The sequence below is a fragment of the Pogona vitticeps genome, chromosome 2 (assembly GCF_051106095.1).
Source record: "Pogona vitticeps strain Pit_001003342236 chromosome 2, PviZW2.1, whole genome shotgun sequence".
Taxonomy (NCBI): domain Eukaryota; kingdom Metazoa; phylum Chordata; class Lepidosauria; order Squamata; family Agamidae; genus Pogona; species Pogona vitticeps.
Window position 1 is genome coordinate 15,414,360 of NC_135784.1, and position 15,923 is coordinate 15,430,282.

General features: G+C 46.0%; 1 protein-coding gene across 6 annotated transcripts; it reads left to right on the forward strand.

Annotated features, from left to right (window-relative positions):
* Positions 1-3,116: 3,116 nt before the first annotated feature.
* LOC140703944 (uncharacterized) lies at positions 3,117-15,837 on the forward strand. Of its 6 annotated transcripts, none has more exons than XM_078387652.1 (7): positions 3,122-3,332; positions 4,510-4,624; positions 6,598-6,964; positions 7,700-7,796; positions 9,041-9,126; positions 10,176-10,296; positions 12,676-15,837. In XM_078387652.1, exons 3-7 carry the CDS (start codon positions 6,872-6,874, stop codon positions 14,178-14,180), a joined length of 1,902 nt encoding a protein of 633 aa, XP_078243778.1. In that variant the 5' UTR covers positions 3,122-3,332; positions 4,510-4,624; positions 6,598-6,871; the 3' UTR covers positions 14,181-15,837. The 6 variants fall into 6 exon arrangements, with proteins under 6 accessions (XP_078243775.1, XP_078243777.1, XP_078243778.1 ...); XM_078387648.1 differs by having other exon boundaries at positions 3,123-3,332; positions 7,700-7,820; XM_078387649.1 differs by lacking the exon at positions 4,510-4,624 and having other exon boundaries at positions 3,117-3,332; positions 7,700-7,820.
* Positions 15,838-15,923: the final 86 nt, after the last annotated feature.

Sequence of the window (15,923 nt, forward strand, 5' to 3'; positions counted from 1 at the left end):
TCCTCGTCATATGCTGTCAGGTTGCCCCCAACTTATGGGTAACCCTATGAATGAAAGAGCTGCAAAATGTCCTGTCTTCCACTACCCAGCTCGTGTTGACTCAACCCTTTAAGGAGCCAATCCATCTCATATTTGGTCTTCCTCTTGTCCTGCTGCCTTCCACTTTTCCTAGCATTAGTGTCTTTTCCAGCGAATCCCGCCTTCTTATGAGGTGCCCAAAGATCTTCAAGCTTAGGGAGGTTCCTGGGGGCGGGGAGGGAAGATACAGTCCTGGAGAGACCCTGGGCCGAAGTTTTTACCCTCAGTTGTGCCTGGAAACATATTGGTAGCCATCAAACCTGTTGTAACACAGAATTTATATTCTCCTTGCAGCCAACTTCATTTAGGGGCCTGACTGCAGCATCCTATACCTAGCAAAGTTTCTGGACACATTCCCATGGCAGCCCCATGTAAATCACCTTATAGGAATCCAAACAGGATGTAAAGTAAGGCCATTGTCACTGTGGCACCAATTCTCCCTCCTCTAATGTAAAGTATTCAAGAGTGACTTAGTTTTGAATGGGCAATCAAGAGCTATCAAGTTTACAAAAGACCTACCCCTCTTTTGCTTCTTTCTATATGGTGCACCTGGAGGGGAAGGATCAGTCAACGGGGGGGGGGGAGGGTTGTTGCCCAGGCAGTGCCTAAATGTGTTTATAGTCCAGCTGTGCAGGAGTAGTATTTCAAAAACAAACAAATCTGACACAGTTCTAATAATACTTAGGTGTCATCCATTCAAATCCAAGTTACAGCAACCTGTCCTGTTGAGTCTGATGAACAATTGCAGCCCTCAGGGTCATCAGCTATCAATAACACAACCAAGGGGCAAGGATGATGGGAGCTGTAGTCTATAAAAGACATTTCTTCCTGATCCCGCAATTATATAGCCTCGGCCAAATTTAAAGAGTTTGAATAGTTTTCTGCTTTTAAAAAATGAATAAATTTGCAGCCCAATCAAGAGGAGAATCTTTATTCCTGTATTCCCACCAAAAAATGCTCCCACCGGCCTTAAAAAAAACATTCAATGGTCTTGGATCATGGGATTTCCAGTTATTTAATGCTTAGATGATTTACAAACTCCTGCATTCCCACAGAAGCAACGGATCAGTTACTGAACCTGTATATATTGCCTCCCTTGGCTTGCAACTGCTTTGCATCTTCAAATATTTCACTTCTCTACCTTTTCCTACCCCATCCCCCCCAAATTTCAAGCAAACTCCTTCACTAGTAAATATTTTTACATCATCCTACTTTGGCTTTTGGAGGGTTAAATACATGAAGTGGAAAAACAGACTAATTCCTAGAAAGGAAGGAAATGAATGCCCTTGTATTGGGCGATGGGGTTGGGTGTGGGTCCTCCAGGGCCAATTGTCCTTCCAGTTGGTCCTGGGATGACTCTTCCTTGGCAAGAAGCTGGAGGATGGAGTCAGGAAGGGAAAGCCTAGGAGAAAGCTGGATTAGCTTCGAAAACAGCAGCCTGAATCATAGCAGGATTCGAACCCGTCTCCCAACTCTGCTCAGCCCCCTTTCTGCAGGGGAGCATCTGCCCCTTGTCCTTCTCCAACCATCTTATCTTCGGGGGACTGGGAAATTGCTTGTTATTTAGCCTTCGGCCTACCCTGCTGTGAAACGGATGCTTGGGAGACTGGGGAGGTGGGGAAAGAAAGGTTCACGTGGGGGCTCTGGGTTCAAATCCCGCCTCGGCTATGTAAACTCACAGAGGGGTGGCCATGGCAAATCGTTCTTTGAATGCCGTAGGCGTCTTGAAAACCCCAAAAATAAATTGGAAGTGACTGAACAGCACGTAACATGGGAACCACGTTACCAGAGCACTCTGGATGTTTTTCCAGAAGTTACGAGGTGTGGAAGGCCTTTGGTGTGAAGGAAATGTCTCTCTTCCTGAGGAATCCTCACAAGAGAGAAATAACAGGTTTGGAAAAAATGTGGCAGGCGCAGATGAAGGCCGCCACCACTCTGTCAAATAAATTACAAAAAAATATCTCTATGGTTGCACAAATGGTTTTGTGGAGGGGAATTATTTGTCTCATTGAAGTGAAAAATACCTTGATGCCAATGAAATTAACTCATAACCCCTGTTTTTCAGGAAATAGGAGGGAAAAAGCACCCCCCCCTTCGAAGGAGCATTGCAAATTAAGAGCTGTGGAGTGTGGGGTTTTTTTTTTTGGAGGGGAACCACAGCTCCCAGAGGTTGCATACTTGCCACCTTCTTTAAAACTGGGCGTTAGGGAGAGCAGCTATTCAAATACAGTAAACACACACACACACACACACACACACACACACACACACACACACACACACACACACACACACACACACACACAGAGTGGTGCCTTGATAGACAGTTACCCCACATGACAGTTTTTTCGCTAGACATTGACTTTTTGGTACCGCTATAGTGATTCGCAAAACAGTGATTCCTATGGGGGAATTTCGCTGGACAATGTTTGGTCCCTGCTTTGCAAACCAATTTTCGCTAGACGACGATTTTGACAGCTCCCTCCGTGCTCGCAAAACGGGTGTTTTCAGGACCTAAGCTTCGCAAGACAGCGATTTAAACAGCTGATCGGCGGTTCCCAAAGTGGCTTTCCTATGGTCGATCTTCTCTAGACAACAACGATTCTTCCCCATTGGAATGCATTAAACAGGTTTCAATGCATTCCAATGGGGAAAAGCTTTTCACTAGCTTTTCGCTAGACGATGATTTCGCTAAACAGCGATTTCAGTGGAACGGATTATCATAGTCTAGCGAGGCACCACTTGTGTGTGTGTGTGTGTGTGTGTGTGTGTGTAATAGGACTACAAGTCCCAGAAGTCCCCACGAGGCTTAATCCTCCCTGGGGGATTCTGGGTGGTGTGGCCCCCAAACCACTAAGGAGCCATCCCCATTGAGCCTAACAAGGGGCTCGATCCCCAAAGAAGCAGGCCCAAGATCACTGAGTTGTAGCTTCCCAGAGAGAGAGAGAGAGAGAGAGAGAGAATGGAGCTGAGCTGTGGGAATTCCTAGAGAGGCAGGAAATTGGAGTGCGGGCGGGGAGTGGGAGGAACAGTGGGCGTGTCCTCCAGAGCAGAGGCTCCGCCCCTTCTTGCCATGTGTGGGTTTTCCTTGGAACGATGCCCGGGGAGAGCCGAGGGTGTTGCCCGGCTTGGATCCGAAGCAGCCTGAATAATAAGGAGCGGGAGGGGGAATCTCCCTTTGCTCAGCTCTCCCTCCTTTGGAGTGGGGGAGATCTTTTTTTTTTCTCCTCCTCCCCCCTTCCGTGGGGAAACTGGTGAGTCCTCCTGTCCCCGACTTGTACCTCGGGGGTGTAGGGGATCCCCAGAATTGCAAGGGGGAAGCATGCAGGGAAGGGATCAGGGCGAGGAATCCCCCCTCTTTGACAGCTGAATCAGACAAGGCCAGATGATGATCCACAGCCCAGGTATGGACTAAAAGAGGATCACCTCTGGAGATGTCTTTTTTTTTTAAATCAGATTTTAAATTGATTTAAATGGAAAGATAAGCTGTCCGTAATGCACTCTGGAAATGCAGTCAATGCAGATGAGAAATGTTGCAAAACGGGGATTGGTGTAATTGCAATGAATCTCAATCATGCAGATGAGAAAAATAGAAGTCATGCGATTACAGTGGAGAATGACCATAATTTAACCTCGCTGTCTCAAAGCAAATTGCCAAATGGATGCCCCAAAGGTAAAAGGGAGTGTGGGACTAGGAGGCAGGACAGCTGGGATCAGCCAGGGGGTGGGGGAGGCGATGGCAATGGAAAACCAGCCCTGGAATATCTCCCCCTAACTCGGAAACCCTGTTAGGGCCATCATCATTCGGAAATTGACTTGGTGGAGCAGAACCTAAACGATAACAGCGAAACAGAACACCTCTCACAGAGATCATTACAAAATATTTTCAAAATTTTAATTTGCTGTTTCAAATATAAAAGGAAGCAGGGGGAGCAGAGAAGGGGTGAGCCGAAGGACCCCCAGCGGCCCCTATAGTTGTGGAACCAGTCGGTTCTTGGGTTACATCTGCCAGCATCCTTGCCCATCCCCTGTAATGGTTGGAGCTGATGGGAACATCTGGAGGAAGATCATGGTTTCTCATTTCAGCCATGGGGGGATGTTTGGTTATGTAGTTGGGAAATCCCAAATTTTGCCCCCTTGGGTATCAGCTTCGTATCTGCTGCCTTCTCTGCTCAGCCCCACATTTGTTGTGGGGAGGAACAGACTTTTATCTCCCTTAGAGCAGTGGTCCCCAACCTTGGCCCTCCAGATGTTGTGGATCTACAACTCCCAGAATCCTTCACCACCACCACTGCTGGCCAGGATTTCTGGGAGTTGAAGTCCAAGAACATCTGGAAGCCCAAGATTTGGGAACAATGCCTTAGAGGACCCAGGCTAGCAAGCACCCCTCTTGCAGTCAAATGGTGTACAATAATTTATCATTCATTGCAGCAATCCTGTATTTAGTGGTCGTGGTGGGATGGAGTGGATGACCTCTGGAGTTCCATCAGTCTTTCATCAAAATTAAATATCAGTCCTGCTTTGATGACGCCAGCTCATCCTGCAAGTGGGTAATGTGTTTATGAAGTACATTTGGGATAAATATTAGGCGAAATATTTTGAGGAAGCTTTTCAGGACGTACTCAGTTGAGTCACACTGTATTTTAACTGCCAATTCCTCAATTTCTTAGGTTTGATTAGATTAGATGGTGGTGTAGTAATTTATTATTTAATGTTGCTTCGTTGTTCAAGTATATGTTTGATTTTTTTTTATTTTCCTATGAATTGCCCTGAGTAGTGTCTGTTGCTTAACCAGGCAGTAAATAAGCATATTAAATGAATATTAAATGAATGAATAAATGAATGAATGAATAGTTCCAATAGTTTGAGCTGTTTGTTAGTGGAACAGCCAGCCTCAGAAGCTCATGGTCTGTTGTCTTTCCCTGGTGGTGTTTAAGTAGAGGTTCAGCGAAAGAGTTATGGACTGTGGCAGATAGGGAAGTGCCATGCATGGGGTTTTTTCTCCTTTTCCGACTCCAACTCACAGAATTCTCTGAAGAATTGCCCAACAGAAATCTGCATTTCATGGGGACCTCCACTCCAATGGAGTTTTGGGAGAGCAGGAACAGACCAAAGAAAATATTTCTTGACCCAGCAGGTGGTTAGTCTGTGGAACTCCTTGCCGCAGGATGGGGTGACGGCATCTGGCCTAGATGCCTTTAAAAGGGGTTGGACAGATTCCTGGAGCAAAAGTCCATCGCAGGTGACAAGCCATGATGATGGGGATGTACAATCTCCAGGCTTAGAAGGAAGGTGTTGGTGTAAGTTAGCAGAGTTTTGTTTCCGTCCAGGCAGGCAGTTGAATCACACGGACGAAGACAGCTTCTTCCAACACCAAGTGTATTTATAGTATACAGTGGTGCCTCGCTAGATGATGATAATCCGTTCCACTTAAATCGCTGTTTAGCTATATCATCGTCTAGCGAAAAGCATTTCCCCATTGGAATGCATTGAAACCTGTTTAATGCGTTCCAATGGGAAAGAATCATCATTGTCTAGCAAAAATCAGCCATAGGAAAGCCACTTTGGGAACCGCCGATCAGCTGTTTAAATCGCTGTCTTGCGAAGCTTAGGTCCCGAAAACACCCGTTTTGCGAGCACGGAGGGAGCTGTCAAAATCGTGTCTAGCGAAAATCGGTTTGTGAAGCAGGGACCAAACATTGTCCAGCGAAATTCCCCCATAGGAATCATTGTTTTGCGAATCGCTATAGCAGTCACAAAAAGTCAATGTCTAGCGAAAAAACTGTCATGCAGGGTGGGGTAACTATCTAGCGAGGTACCACTGTATACAAAGGTTTAGCAGTACAAACTGGCAGCATGACAGCCTGCCATTCATTAGAAGAGATCCTACATCTTCTCCACATGTCCACACAATTATACACATGCATATTTACATACAGCCAATCAGTCTGGACAGTGCCTCATCCCTGATTGCATGATTCAGCATTTTGCACACCTGTCAAATATGGCTACAGATTATCATGGGCCTTGTTGGTAACGTACAGAGAAGGAAGCAGCCAGCTTGCTTGTGGGGAGCCTAGAAGGGCAGCGAGACCATGCCTTCCAGGACGCACTTCCTGTTTTGTTGATTGCCAACAGGAAGCAAAGGCCCGAGATAGGGCCTGGTCCAGGTGAGCGGAAGTTGTTGTGGGTCTGTGAGTTGGAACTCCCAGAATTCTGCCTGGGAGTATATTTTTAGAGAATTCTGGGAGCTGTAGTCGCCAAAACCAATCAGTGCAGCCAGAGATTGGGAGTTCAATTCCCCACATGTGCCTCCTTGACAGGCACTGGATTTAATGATCCACAGAGTCCCTTCCAGCTCTGCATTTCTAAGATGATGATGATGATGATTAGTGGTGGACAGGGAAGGGATGTTTTGGCTTTCTCTATAGCAAAATAAGCTTGGAATTTCATTTTAACCCATTAGCTTGAAAAGTGTTAATAAAAGCTGATTCACAAACCCTCTTTTTATATTCCCAGGAGCTGATCTCCCTGTTTCATGACACAGCCTTTGCTTTATGACCTAATTTGGAAAAAAAATTTCCTTCAGTTCTGGCAAGGGAAAAAAAATGCTCGATTTGCATGCAGACTATCAATGTTTTAGAGACTTCTTATAGAAGGAAGACCCGAGGGAGTCTTTACGGCTGGCCCAGCTACTGAAAGCTAAAAGCAGTAGTGATACACGCTAAGGCTCGGATCCTGGACTTGGTGATCCCTGAATAAATTTTTAACAATCCTGCCCACCTGTCCGGAGATGGAGGGTTGGGTCAGAGAACCTGCGTCCGTGACTCTGTCTCAGGGTTTCCTTCTAAACCAGATGGAGAAAGATGAGCAAAAAGAGCAACAGGTGAGAAAATTTCATCTGGGTACTTTCACAGGGGCTCATAATCTGATCCAAGCAACCTTAATATCGCCCCACAAGCTGCTGTTATAAAAATATTTACAGTGGTGCCTCACATAGCGAGGTTAATCCGTTCCGAATTAACCCTCGCTATGTGAAAACATCGCTGAACGGATCAAGAACACCCATTCCAAATGGGCCGAAAACTCACCGTTCAGCAATGTTTTCCTATGGCCGGCAGCCATTTTTGCGCCCTCCCCTCGCTTACCGAGGGTGCGAAAACGCTGCGCGCGGCCATTTCGGGGCTTCCGGCGGCCATTTTGGAGTCGCCAAACAGCTGATCCGCGGGTCGCAAAACGAAGGTCGGTAAGCGAAACGCTTACCGACCTTCGCTATGCGAGTTTTGCCCATTGGGGCCATCGCTTTGCGATCGCAGTTGCGATCGAAAAAAACCCCTTGCTATGCGGATTTGTCGTTCTACGGTGCGCTCGTTAAGCGAGGCACCACTGTCCTCTCTGGAATCTGATGGAAGGGGCTGCAATCTATGAAAACCTATGGTGAATAAAACCGCTTCGTCTCAAAGGTGCCCCTAGATTCTGTATTAAATTTCCCTGCCCGTTTTTAATTGGGAAGAGTCTAAGGATAAAATAAGCCCTTCCTTCTTAGTTCTTGTTCGGTGGTTTTCCTATTTCTAATCCCCTTCTTCTACCTTGGTAATTCTCGCTGCTCTTTTGAATCCAGGGCCTCCTGACAGAAAAGGATGCTTACGTTCGTAAAGCACCAAAGGGTCCTTCGGACAGCCCATGGAGGCCGTGGACCAGCTGGTTCCTGCGGGAAGGTGAGGGAGGAGCCCCCTCCCTGGGTAAGGATTCAGCTTTTCTTCCCCTCAGGGCATCTGAAAGAAGCAGTCTGCATTCATCTTACACGCCATCAAATCAGTTCCAATTTGTGTAATTCCTTCCCAGGGTGTTCTAGGTAGAGAAGGACTCAAAAATGGTTCCCCATTTCCTTCTTCCTGGGGCACTGAGACTGTGGAGCTTGCCCAAGGCCACACAGGCTGGCTTGTCTCCCTGGAAAGTCACAGTGGGGGGAATTGAACTCACAATCTCTGGCTCTGCAGCGAGATACTTAACCGCTGAGCTATCCCGCCAGCCCATTGTGTTTCTGTCGTGTAAGAATGTTCAGATTGATATTTGCATCTGATAGAGTGGACCGTAGTCTACAAAAAACTCAAACCAAACACATAAGCCTTTAAGCTGTCAGTACGGGAAGGACTGGGCAGCATGTGGTCCCCAGCCCCCTGACACCTGAGGAGAAAAATACTGGTTTTGGGGAAGAAAAAGAAATGGCTAAAAAGAGCCCCTTGGTGGCGGAGGTGGTGGAGGAGGTGAATCCCTCATCCTGGGTCTATTTAAAAATATAATTTTTGGCCACTAGAGAGCGGAAGAGAGCTCATTTGGTTTTAAAAAATAGCCTGCATTTGTACAGTATATGAAAAAAATTCAGGGGGTGGGAGCTGTAGCAGGTGTGGCCGTTCAAGGGATGGGGTGCCATGGGGTCCCTGAACGTCTGAAGATTGCCCACTCCTGCTCTAGATCACTTTATGGGATTTGCTTTCAGCGTTTGCCTCTTATATTTTCAAGTCAAGAGGCGAACTCTGAAAGCAAAGTGAGCACTGTGGTGTTTTCAGGTTGGGTGAAGGTTGCCTCCTCACCTCGCAATTACAACTAGAGCTTTTCAGGAGGACATTTCTCATGGTGTCTGAGGGGTCTTTCTGAGGAAGTGGTGGTTTTTTGTTGGGTGATGTTAGGCAAAGGCTGGATTGCAGCCTAACAGCAATGCTAGCTAGACAGAGCATGTGCTTTGTATTCCCCAGGATCTGTGGATCATCCTTAGTATCTTTAGGTAGGGCTTGAAAGGAGCCATATTGAACACACTCCTTTGGGCAATCATCATTTTACCTTCTTGCTTTTTGTTATAAGTCATAGATGACTTTGGGGGTGGATCCGTTCAAGAACAGGTTCTAAATAAGACATTAGTAAATGAATCCTCCTTGTGCCTTTTTCATTTTGCCACTCACAGGAGATAGGCTGAGAACACCCACTCTGTTGACGCCGCATTCTCTTTTTTGTGATCCGAAGGAAAGAGCCTCAGTGCAGCGGGATCAGGTATGGGACAGAACATTAGATGTGCTGTAGTAATGGCGAGGCGATTATGTGGGCCCTGGAAAGGCGCGATGTATTTCAGAGGAAGAACAAGTGAAAACTGGCAGAAACGACACCAATAATTTCAGATAAGCAGAGGATACCTTTTGCTGGCGGAAGGCAGCAGTCATCTGAATTGACTGCTGGTAAAGATTATAAGCAGAAAGTCCTAAAGCTGCAGATGTTAAGAAGATCATAACAGTGGCCATAATTTTGCTGGAATTTTACTCCAGAACATGTAAAGTCACATAAATTGTGGTGGTGAATGGAAGCCAATTAAGGATGTGCTAGTCATGCATTTGCACATATGTCTGTTATGCAACTTGGTGCACAGACCAGGAGGAGACTGGCGCCTCATTAATTAGCTGCAATGTAATGTTGCAGTTTATACGGTTGCACTGACTGTAGAATAAAACTGCGATAGAATTCTAGCCAGTGGCTTCAGAAGAATGGCTCGCCTTTAGCGTGGACAATGAAGTGGTTAATGCTTTGTTGTGGTTAGTGGTCAGTTGTTAATATTTTTGATATCATGGTTCACTTATCAACCCAGAAGGGGAAAGTCACAATCAGAGAAGGCCCGTTGAATTAGTGGGGATTCAGGGAGATATCCCTGTTAGAATCCATTGGTTCTGTGGGGTTTGTGGAAAGCAGGAGGGAAAGAGGGAGTCAGAACATGAGATAGAGTGATCCGATAAAGGAAGCCATGACTTTGCAAAAGGCAATATAACATCTTGGACATTATTAACTGCTATACGTCAGAATCAACTTAATGGCACATCGCAACAGGGCGTGCGTTATCCTCCAATGTGTTTTTGGCAGACAAGAAGTTATCTTCAGAACCCGGTGTTTCTGTCCCAGCTGCCAGTTAAGAAGTTTGGGGGTATGTGTGTGCCCATCCTGAAGTCCTGAATCCTCTATCTGAACCTTCACTACATCAACTAAAGTATCTTCTTGGTTTTTACTTAGCAGTGAAAGCCAGGGGTTAATGATGAGGAAACATGTTCTTCTTTCAGGTGACTTTTGAGGAAGTGGCTGTGTATTTTACCGAGGAGGAATGGGCCCTGCTGGACCCGGACCAAAGGGCCCTGCACACGGAAGTCATGGAGGAGAATCACGGAATCGTGGCGTCTCTCAGTAAGGATCACATTTGCTCCATAAAACGAGTTTCCAGGTCACAGACAATAATCAGTGTTTCAAACCGGCCTTGGTTTCCTTTCTGGTCACTAAGACTGTTTTTGGGGTGTTTGTGTTTTTTAAGCTAGTTTTGAGCCGTGGTTTAAATCTTTTTTTAAATGTTTTGAAGTTGTTTTGACTTTTTAAAAGCTGATTTTGATCACTGTGATCTATTTTAAAATCACCTTGAGTCCCCCCGGTGTGTGAAGGGCAATAAACAAGTACTTAATGCACCCAGTGGTTTATATATCTGGCTGTGGAGTTTGATTCCCAACTGTGTCTCCTTGACAGTTCTGCAATTCTTCTTTTTAATATTTTTATAAATATATCCTGTAATGGTTTATCAGTGTGCTTGAACAAATGAGGACGTTTTCAGTTTTTAAATAGTTTTGTTATCGCAAGACTTCTTAGCATTACTGCTCTTTTGTAATAACAGATGTTATTACTGCTGTAGTTAAATGTACTCACCTGCCAGTTTGCTTTTTGTGTTATATAGTGGTGCCCCGCTTAACGACGTTAATTCATTCCAGCGAAATCGCTGTAGAGCGAAAACGTCATAAAGCCAAATAAAAAAGCCCGCTGAAATGCATTGAAAACCGTTCAGTGCGTTCCAATGGGCTGAAAACTCACCGTCCAGCGAAGATCCTCCATGGGGCGGCCATTTTTGGTGCCTGTGGAGCCAGGAATCCGTCCAAAAACACAGCAGGGAGCCATTTTGACCACCTGGCGGCCATTTTGAAAACCCAATGATCAGCTGTTTTGATCGTTGTAATGCGAAGAATCGGTTCCCGAAGCAGGGAACCGATCTTCGCAAAGCGAAAAAAAACCATTTAAAACTGTTTTGCGATCGCAATTGTGATCGCAAAAACATAGTCGTGAAGCAGATTCATCGTTGTATGGGGTAATCATTAAGCGGGGCACGACTGTATACTTGTCAAGTTTTTACACTGCTTGGAGGATGTTTCATGTCAAGCTGTTTAAAAAGACATTAAGTTACTGAATAAAAGCCTCATGGCACAGTGATTAAACTGCAGTTTGCAGTCAAGACTCTGCTCACAACCTGAGTTCAATCCTGAGAGGCTCAGGTAGCCAGCTCAAGGTTGACTCAGCCTTCCATCCTTCCGAGGTCAGTAAAATGAGTATCCAGCTTGCTGCACGGTGGGGGGGCAATGTGTAGCCAGTATAATTAAATCGTAAACTACCTTGAGGATGCTTTAAATGCTATGGGGTGGTATATAAGCAGCATGCCTTTCTTTGCTTTGCTTTTATAAGAATGGAAATTTGATTTGGGTGGACCAAAACATAACAGACTGATCACCGGCAATTAATGCTGATAATCTGAGTGGAACGTATGTCCTGGATGCTGCCACCAGACTTCTATGCCAGTGATTCTCAACCTTGGATAACCCACCTGTTCTTGAACCGCAACTCCCAGAAACCCTGGGACAGCACAGTTAGTCACAAAAACATCTGGGAGTTGCGGTCTGTCGCGACTGCCACCTCCTCCTACGTCACCACAAGAGATGACAGGTCACGATCCTTCACACACACACACACAACTTCGCTGCCACCAACCACACATAAACCTGACACTTCAGACTTAGTATGGATTTAAAAATAAAAATGATGATTTATTGAATACAGAAATAAAATGGAAATCACTGAGTAAAATAATCACTTGTCACACTATATTTCTCTGACCTTAACCCTGCACAGTTCTTTGTTACTTAATACTCAATTACTCAATTACCTAACCTATATCTAACCCTGTATACAGATCTTCTTTTAAGGCCTCTCTCACTCTCCCACTAATTAACCTTCCCCTCTTTGCACTCCCCCCTTATATACACAAACTCCACCCCTTTAAGACCCACCTCCTGCCCTGCCATAGGCTAGGAAACTCCAGCCTTAGCCAAGACAGGCGACGTCATGGCACACGTCACACGGTCCAAGAACATGTGGATCACTCAAGGTTGGGAACCACTGCACTCTGTTGATGTCCCTCCGCAGACTCCAAGCCAGCTACGGCTGATGAGAAATGCAACTCAACAAAATCTAGGGGAATGATACAGCCGACATCTCCTGTCCTTTTCCACCAGGGGAGACGCACGCACACACACACGCACACACACACGCACGCACGCACACGCACACACACACGCACAACCACACACACACACACAACCACACACACACAACCACACACACACACACACACACACACACACACACACACACACACACACACACACACACACACACACACACGTTCATTGTTCTGTGTCCTTGATTTCCAGGTTTTCTGTTCCCTCTTACTAGTTGTCGTTCTGTTCTTTTGAGGTGACGGTGATTCGGAGAGCGCGAATGAAGAAGGAGGCTGTGTGACGTTCTTGGAAGATGCCAGATACGAAAGAGGAGGAGACCAGAAGAGGCAAAAGGACCTTTCACAGGCTGCTTCCCTCTGGGAAAGGGCTGGACAAGATAAAACAGACCCACGCAAGGAGAGCAGGCAGTGCTTTGTGTGTGGAAGACACTTCTGTTGTAAATCAAATCTCAGTATACCTGTAAGAGATCAGACGAGGGAGGAAACCTTTAAATGTCCAGAATGTGAAAAAAGCTTTGGTGTGAGGACGGGGACCGGGTATGATCAGCCGCTTCACGGAGGGGTAAAGCCATACAGATGCGCGCAGTGCGGTAAGTGTTTCAGTTGTAAGAAATACCTTACTGCACATGAGCGGATCCATTTGGGTGAGAAACCCTATAAGTGCGTGCAGTGTAATAAGCGCTTTCCCGCCAAATCGCATCTGAAGAAACATCTCAGAATTCACACCGGGGAGAAACCCTTGAAATGCGCGGAGTGCGGGAAGCGGTTCTACGAGCGATCGAGCCTTCTCAGCCACCAGAGGATCCACACGGGAGAGAAGCCGTACAAATGTGTGGAATGTGGGAAATGTTTTCGCCACAGCATAAGCCTCATCGCCCATCAGCTAGATCACACGGGAGAGAAACCCTACCGATGCCTGGAGTGCGGGAAGAGCTTCAGTCGGAGCGGAAGCCTCAAAAGGCACCAGGTTGTTCACGTCGCCGAGAAACCTTACAAGTGCCTCGAGTGTGGAAAAAACTATGCTGAGAAGAGAAACTTCACTGCCCATCAAAGGAAGCACACGGGAGAGAAACCCTATAAATGCCTGGAGTGTGGGAAAAGCTACAGTCACAGATCAACATTCAGCACGCACCAGCTCATTCATATAGGAGGGAAACCTTATAAATGCCTGGAGTGTGGGAGGAGCTTCAGTCAGCTCGAGACCCTCTATAAACATCAGATTATGAAGGCCGGGGAGAAAGGGATCCATGGAGAGGAGAAGCCGTACAAGTGCCTGGAGTGTGGAAAGATTTTCTGTCAGAAATCAAACCTCAACAGTCATCAAAGGATTCACACCGGGGAGAAACCCTACAAATGCCTCGTGTGTGGGAAAGGGTATAGTTATCGCCAAAGCCTCGTGGCTCATCAGATCAGCCACACCGGAGAGAAACCTTATATGTGCCTGGAATGCGGGAAGAGCTTCAGTCTGAAAGCCACCCTCGGTAGGCATCAGATGATCCACACGGGAGAGAAACCCTATCAATGCCTGGAGTGTGGGAAAAGGTACTCGGAGAAAAGGAACCTCATGGTCCATCAAATGAACCACACTGGAGAGAAACCCTTTCAGTGCGTAGAGTGTGGAAAGAGTTTCGGCCAGAGGTCTAGCCTGAGCAGACACCAGATTATTCACCGAGGGGAGAAACGATGCATGGCTGGGAGGCCATTCCAGATTCCTTATGGGCGCCGTCCCGTGTTAAAATGACAGTCCATTTCACATGGTTGTTGTCCATTAAATGTTTTCTGGACTCCCTACGGCTTCTTATAATAATGGCTGCATGCTGTAGTGTATCCCTCCCTCTCTCTTTTTCCCCAGCAACGATTGTTGTGTGTATATTGCTTTTGTTCTAGGAAGTTCTCTCTCCTCCGGCAGTGTAAAAAATTGAACAGATATCCAAAGGTTTTGAGTGGGCTTATGCCTGAACGTGTCTCCTTCCGCCATCAGCTTGAACTCTTCACGTTCAGGTAGGATATACAGGTACGATCTATACCTGTTTCAAGGTATATTGCGCCACTGCTAAGTCACTAGGGCACCAGCCCTGCTTGTTCGAATTAGGGCCAGCACGTTCGTGCCTCAGCACGGAGCGGAAGGGCAGTCATGGAAGCGTTTTTCTGTCTGCTCTGGCAGCTTCTGCAGTGTGTCTCTGTTCTCCCCCTGGTTGCAGGATCTGCCACGCAACTGTGTGTGGCAAAAAGCCTTCCAGATTGTGGAGCAGAGGGCAGTGATTGCCCTTCTGCTCTACAGCTGGGCATCAGAATAAAGTCTACTACACCTAATTAGTGAATATCTTTGCCCCATCATTGTGTACTGGCATTGTTTTCCTTACTTTTTCATAACTAAAGTACAGTGGTGCCCCACTAGACGCTTACCCCGCATGATGTCAAAATCGCTTAACGATGACTTTTTTGTGATCGCAAAACGGTTCCAATGGGGGAAATCCGTATTACGTTGATTAGGAGCCTGCTTAGCGAACTGTTTGTTCGCTATATGATGATTTTTCCAGTTCTGCAAAATGGCTTCCCTCCGCAAAATGGCTTCCCTCAAAATGGCTGCTTTCCGGACCCCTGCTTTGGAAGACAGCGATTTTTAACAGCTGATCGGCGGTTCTCTATGGGCAGTCTTCGCTGGACAATGAGGTATTTCCCCATTGGAATGCATTGGCCGGTTTTCAATGCATTCCAATGGTTTAGTTTTTTGCTTGACAACGATTTCGCTTAACAGCAATTTTCCTAGAACGGATTATCGTCGTCAAGCGGAGCACCACTGTATACTAGGTCCCCCTTATGAACGGGATCAGTATCGGCTGATTCACTTATCCATTGCCTGAAAATACTCAATTAAAAAACAAACAGAAATATGTGCCCTGTTTCTCTGAATATAACACCTAACCTGAAAATAAGCCCTAGTATGATTTTTCAGCATGCTTGTAATCTAAGCACTACTCCAAAAATAAGCCCCAGTTAAGTGAAACCTCGCCCTTCACCATTGTGCAGCAACCAGAAGAAGATGACACGACTGTATTTGAATAAATGTAGATAGTTGCACATGAAAAAAATAAAACATCACCGGAAAATAAGCCCTAATGTGTTTTTTGAGCAAAAATTAATATACGGCCCTGTCTTATTTTCGGAGAAACACGGTATTTATATGTATTTCTGGCATGTATTTACTAGAAATGGGGTCAAGGCTGCATTTTTCGGTATCTGCAGGCAGGAGAAGCTTAGACACAATCCTCTGCGGATCCTGTGGTCCTATTGTACTTGGATTTCCTCTCTGATTTCCCCCACTTGATTTTTTTTTAAATTTGTATTTAAAAACATTATGTAATTATTTTTAACAAAAATAAAGGGGGCAAAAGAAACTCTTATTGCCTGCAATGTACGTTCAGCCAGAGGATACAGAGGCAAGTCATAAAGTTTGCCGGACGAAAAAGCTTCTCAAGGCGAG